At 44.0% G+C, this 5,832-nt stretch overlaps 1 protein-coding gene across 1 annotated transcript in view; it reads right to left on the bottom strand.

The window, feature by feature from the left end:
* Positions 1 to 5,832, bottom strand: part of SIPA1L1 (signal induced proliferation associated 1 like 1) — a 321,807-nt gene that overhangs the window by 15,363 nt on the left and 300,612 nt on the right. The window contains exons 20-21 of the mRNA XM_025042110.1: positions 5,674 to 5,827; positions 413 to 659 (exon numbers count right to left, since the gene is read on the bottom strand). Of these exons, the coding sequence (XP_024897878.1) occupies positions 413 to 659; positions 5,674 to 5,827 (401 nt within the window). The remainder of the gene's footprint in view (positions 1 to 412; positions 660 to 5,673; positions 5,828 to 5,832) is intronic.

Genomic DNA, 5,832 nt, shown 5'->3' with positions numbered 1-5,832 from the left:
GCGTGGTGACTATGGTTAATAACACTGTATTGCATATCCGAAAGTTGCTAAAAGAGTAAATCTTTATAAAGTTCTCATCACAAGACAATAAAAAACTTCATAATTATGTATGGTGATGAATGGTAACTAGACTCACTGTGGTGATCATTTTGCAATATATACAAATATTGAATCATGTTGAACAGCTGAAACTAACAGTATGTCAATTATACTTCAAGGTTGAACGTCTGTACCCTGTGCGATGACTGGTGAGAGGCTAAATGCGGGAGGTGCTGGTGAGCCGAGGTAATCTGAGCATGCTACCAGGACTTCCTCCAGCTGTCATTCTCTGAGCAAACCGCGTGGCAATTGTTTCCGGGGGAACCGGCCTTCATCAGCAAAGCTCTTCAGCTGCAGCTGAAAACAAACTCACCATGCAACGACTTCATTCCCAAGGTGTAAGAAGGCCTCCGCAACGGAAGAGACTTGGGAAGAGAAGGGTACGTGCTACTGAAGAGGACATCGTTGGGCAGGGCTTGGTCCAGGAGCGAGGCCCTCGAGGTGAAAAAGTGCTCCCTCTGGCCGCTGTAAATACTCTCGTCGGACAGCGTTCTGTGCAGGGCCCGCCTTGAAGTGGGGGTGGTAGGAAAAGGAGACTGAGGCGAGGAGAGCGCATGGAACTGAAAAACAGTGTCAAGACAGCGGAAGGTCAATCTTCTGAGCCATGTCCCCAAGACTCAGCTTGCGGGGCGGGTGGTTAACACAATCACTGCTCTTAGACACACTCTTCAAATCCTGGAGCCCAGCAAGGAAGCCTCAAGGTCCACCATCTTTGTCTACATCCTTAAGAGCTAAAATGGAGTTCCTTAAGAGTTCCTGGTCATCATATCCTCATAGCCCAGAATGCTACCCGCAGCCTATCAGTGCTCAGTACATAATTCTGATATTTGATTAAGTGAATTCATCAATATTGTGTCATGGTTAAGAACAAGATGAGGATCAGACAAGTGTGAGTTGTATTTGAATCCTGTGTCATTGACCAAATTACGTAATCTTTCTCAACCCAACTCCTTGTCTATGAAATGGGGGCACAACATCTCTCTGGATTATTACAAGGATTAAATGAAACACTGGACTGATCACAATAGTGTTTATCAGTGAGATTATGAAATAATAATATGGTCCCAGGGGAAGAGCCACAGTGCCAGGAAGAAGGTATCCTCAGAAGCTTGTCAAGTGATTGCATGTTTGCTGGGTAACAAGAGCATTTGATCATCACAATATATTAACTCAAATAATAGGTGGCTCCTGATAAGCATTAACTACTATAATTATATTTAATGAGTTTTGGCAATAATTTATTTTTAGAGATAGATTTCTATTTGTGAAATGGAAATAGGGAAGTCATCTTTATAAATGACAAATATTTATATAGTAATATAAACATGACAAAAGTTCCAGATAGCTGTATCTCTTGCTGATGTCTTTGTCCTTTGTGACCAGATTTGATTTTATTTGAGATTTTTCTGCAAAAAGCAAGCTTTTAAGAATCCCACTCATTGAGAAAACAACAGACACATTAACAATATTTAAATATCCAGCATTCCAAAAGCCAGCAAAGGATCTGGTCTGTTAACAATAAAGCTATCTTTATTCAGTTCCTCTTAGAACACGGTTCACCTTGGCGGGGAGAACAATGTGGGGAACAGGTGAAGATGTGAGTAGGAGGGCTGAGTCACTGCTAGCAGAAAGTCACCGTGGGCCTTTCCATGACACTTTGAAGGGGCAGAGAGATAATGATATGGCTCCGTTTAGGATGCTGAGAATAGAGAGTTGACACTCTGGTTCATTCATGTGCTCTGGGTCTAACACGATTCCATTCAATAAGCCAAGGGTTAATCAAGTCAATGCTATCCACAATGTGGTATGCGCAGTTGCTGCATAAATATGAAATAATTATTAATCAAGTACATTGTAAATCAGCCCCAAGTGAAGCCAACTGTATAAAAATTGTGCTCACTTTAAAAAATTCATGATGAGCTAAACCCAAGGTACATTATGTGCTTGCCTAGAAAACTAAGCTGCTATGACAACTGCTCTGTGAATCTTTACGTAGAGGAAACTTGGTATGGAAATGACGATTTCTCTTCTCGCTTTACAGAGGACAGTGGGCATTAGAGAGGTTAAATGGCTCCACAATTGTAATTTAAAAAAAAACAACAACAAAAAACAAGTCATCTATCTGCAAGGTTTTAGGACTACCACAAAAGGCTCCTGCCTACCAAGTCAGATCCCAGATCTCTCTATTCAAAAACTGTTCTCAATCCTTTCTAGCACCTCTGTGTTCAGCAAAGGGATTTCCTTCTCCAGGGAGTATCCTCACCCTGATGGTTTTACAGGAGAGAAATTTTCTACCAATTCTAGTTTCAGCCTCTTTGGGAAATATTAATATGCTTCCAGGCAGTAAACAGCTGCCTCGAAGAGGTCCCTTTAGCAGTGCACTTTATTAAAAGTTATAACATCCTGTAGTAAAGGGAGGCTGGACAGGAGGTGGAAGGATGCAATCTGCCTAGATGCTTTCTGCCCATTAGAAAAATAGCAGGACCTAGAGTCTTGTCCAAACTTATTAGGATGGTTCTGCGTCCCACCCCTCTTCAATCCTAATCTTAAAGGTGTGCACACCTCTGCCTTCCTTGCAGGTTATACTTGAGATTGCTCAGTGGCCCCACCCAAGGCTGTTAGCCCCTGGAAAAGAACCACAAGGGGGTCAATGGCCCACCCAGAAGAGATTTTAGAGAGCATCAGGCCAGGGTGTTTTCAAGTGTGCTCCAAGGAGTCCTTAGGGTTCTTCACAGTCATCTCCTGGTGAGAGGAGATATTCAGGTGGGACCCAGGAGCCCATGACACCTCAAGATACACCCCATCTTATCAGAGAAACTTTGCTTTCTCAGTTCTACATATTGGCTGGCTTCCATGTATAATTTTATTCAAAAAAAAAAAAAGGGAGGGTGACCTTTAAAATTACTGGGGCACCACTGATCTACTTTACTTCTCTATTTCAAAGCCAGGGAAACAAGGTCTTGCGAGGTGGCATCTTGCTCCAGGCCAGTCTCCTATTCTCCCCTCACTCTTTCTGGTGCTCCTGGCTATTAATGAAATGGGTCACCTGCACTTGCAATTAGGAAGAGCAAGTACCATTTCTCCCTAAACACTGGAGCAGCATGAGGTCTCTTCCTTTGGTGTATACCTGACTGAGCGTTGGCTGGAAAACAGTTGGTGTCATTTTCTGTTCACTTGCCACTATGTGCAGCCCTCAGAGAAAATAAGGTTATCCCATCTTTGCCTGCCAATGAGGTTTCTTAGAATGTTACAGCTCTGCTGTTTTCCTCGTGGTAGGAGCTCTACAGCATTTGCGTGGGGCCCTGGAGCCGCCCACCTACCTCTCAGCTACAGCCTTCCCAGCAGAGCATGGCCACAGACATCTGAGTCCTGCAGCAGACATCTCACTCTGCTGGCAAGTGAGCCTGGGAGAGACCCTGTCATCGGATATTAATGATCGCTCATAGTAGCACTTGCTAGCCAAGAAAGCCAATGTGGTATGAGTGGGTTCCAAGTATCGCAGCCTGAAGCTGGCCACTCCTGATACCCCGAAGTCTGATGCAGTGGCTCAGAGCCTTGAGCCAGGCGTGATCTGGAAGACTTTTCAAGAGCGTGCTGGCCTTACTGACACAGCAGAGCCATCAGACAACGAATCTCAGGAGACATAGAGAGCTACTTAGCTGAACTCATCTGAAACCAAACCAAAAAGAATGAAACTGGAAAGAAAACAGGATATTTCCAGCTCTTGCTTCTAGCATTTTTACAGTAATAGTTTAGCCAGCAGAAGCATTTTCTTTGCAGTGTCTGACAGTAATATAGTCACAACATATATGTGCACCCCTGTTTCACATAGGAATGTTAATTCATTTTGAAAATAAAAAACAAGGCCTAAAATAAGGGCAAAACAGACATTTGCTTTCAATTATTTCCACTGCATGAGTAAATCAAAAGAACGACAGCTTTAAGCTTGCCCCTTTCCAAAAATGTTAATTTAGAAATGGAGGAAAGATTCCTTCCATGGCAAGTTTTATTTTCCTCTAAACTCAAAAGGAAAAATGTGAAATAATTTTTATTTTTAAACTGGTTCTTAAACATTTTAATATACCTCTTTGGGTTTTGATGGATAAAGACAGAAGTTTCAAGTACTATCTTTCGAGAGGTTGCTAAGGAAACCATTTGTACCCTAGGTGATGAGTCAGAACTGTTAAGTGCTGGCTTATAAAACAGAAATTATAGAAACCAAGAATGGCAAGTCTTTAAAATGATTTATGATCTTAATGTGTATGTTAATAAATAATTTCTCAAAACTCCAGAATGGTCTCTGGAGTACATTTAATTTCTATACACATTGACTTTTTAAGTTTAGGAGGTATATCTCGCCTCCCTGGAGGAAAATGCACACACGTGCACAGACGCACAGAGGCAGGCCCACATGCAGCACACTGGAATGGTGGTGAGAAAGCCTGATGGGACGAGACCCCCAGCTCCCCAGGAGGGCATATGCCTCTTGCATTCTGATCATAGCTTGAGCATGGTGAGGGGTTAATAGTCTAGTCCCATTTTCAGTTAATTCTCAAAGTCCTTAAATTAAGCTTTCTAGTCACTTCAAACAAGACTACAAATTGCTCAACTAAGAACCTGGCGAACAGAACACATCAAAGTTTACTGCCATGACCCTCCTGGGTGGACTCCCTTCTCTTGGGGCTACGCAACGCACCACAAACAGAAGTGCCTTATACTGAGAGTAAAATACTCTGGGCCCGACTCAACAAACACCAGCTCTGAGCCCCGGGAGCGTAAGACAGTGCGCTTCACAGGACAAGGGGAGAGAGCCTCACGTAGGCTTCAGGGGCCCGCCAAGCTGAGGTGAGCAGAGCAAACCCTTCCACGTGGTCATGCAAAGGTCTGGCCACTGACACAAAAACAAACTCTGTGCAAGTACTCGGGACCTAATGGGGAAGAGGCTGGGTTCTAGAGAAGGCATTTATAGTCTGGAATTCTGAGAAAGAACGGAGAGAAGGCTTTATACAGAGAATTAAGAGAGTCTGGAAAGTGAGTGTGTAGACTTAGTTTGCTAAACTGCAGAGCACACAATGCACAACCAGTAGGTTTGCCGGGCTGAGATCAGGGCAGAAGCAAGGCCAGGCTCACGGTGCCGTGGGCACGTAGGGCAGGCAACAAACTGGGGGCTATTTGTGGGAGAATAGGTACCCTTTGCACACAAGGCACTAAAACCGTTACAGAAAAATTTCTGACAAGCAAGCCACAGAAGAGTTTTGAGGAGCAAAGCCATTTGAGTAATAATGTTCAAGAAAGGGTGTAGCTTGTGCACTGTGAGTAAGACAAACTGGAAGGAGAAAAAGCCGCGGAGGTAGAGACAGGTTAATATAAACTCAGAATAAAGAGATGCTGCTATAGGAATAAATATTCAGAAAACACTGTGAACTAATTATTGGGAAGATTGGGTAATGGTGGGAAGTGGGCTCCAAGGAGTTGGAGCTGGTAACCACTACTTCTCGGAGGGCGTCAACTGAGGCCAGCAGCTCGGTCCCATCCGAACTCTAACTGCTGTTTGCCCCAAGCTCTGTCCTGTACCTTAAAGTTCTTCTGGGATTCGGGAGTTGGGCTTTCAAGGTCGATGAGTTTCTTGAGATCTTCCTCAATAGTGGACTTGGAGGCTGGCTTAGGGGATGCCCGGAGGTCCCTGGTTGAGGCACGCAGCCTGGTGTGGGCTACTTCATTGCCGCCGCTATG

Source organism: Pteropus alecto, unplaced genomic scaffold (assembly GCF_000325575.1).
Source record: "Pteropus alecto unplaced genomic scaffold, ASM32557v1 scaffold8, whole genome shotgun sequence".
Taxonomy (NCBI): domain Eukaryota; kingdom Metazoa; phylum Chordata; class Mammalia; order Chiroptera; family Pteropodidae; genus Pteropus; species Pteropus alecto.
Note: the sequence above shows the minus strand (reverse complement) of the source record. Positions and strands in the feature narration are given on the sequence as shown.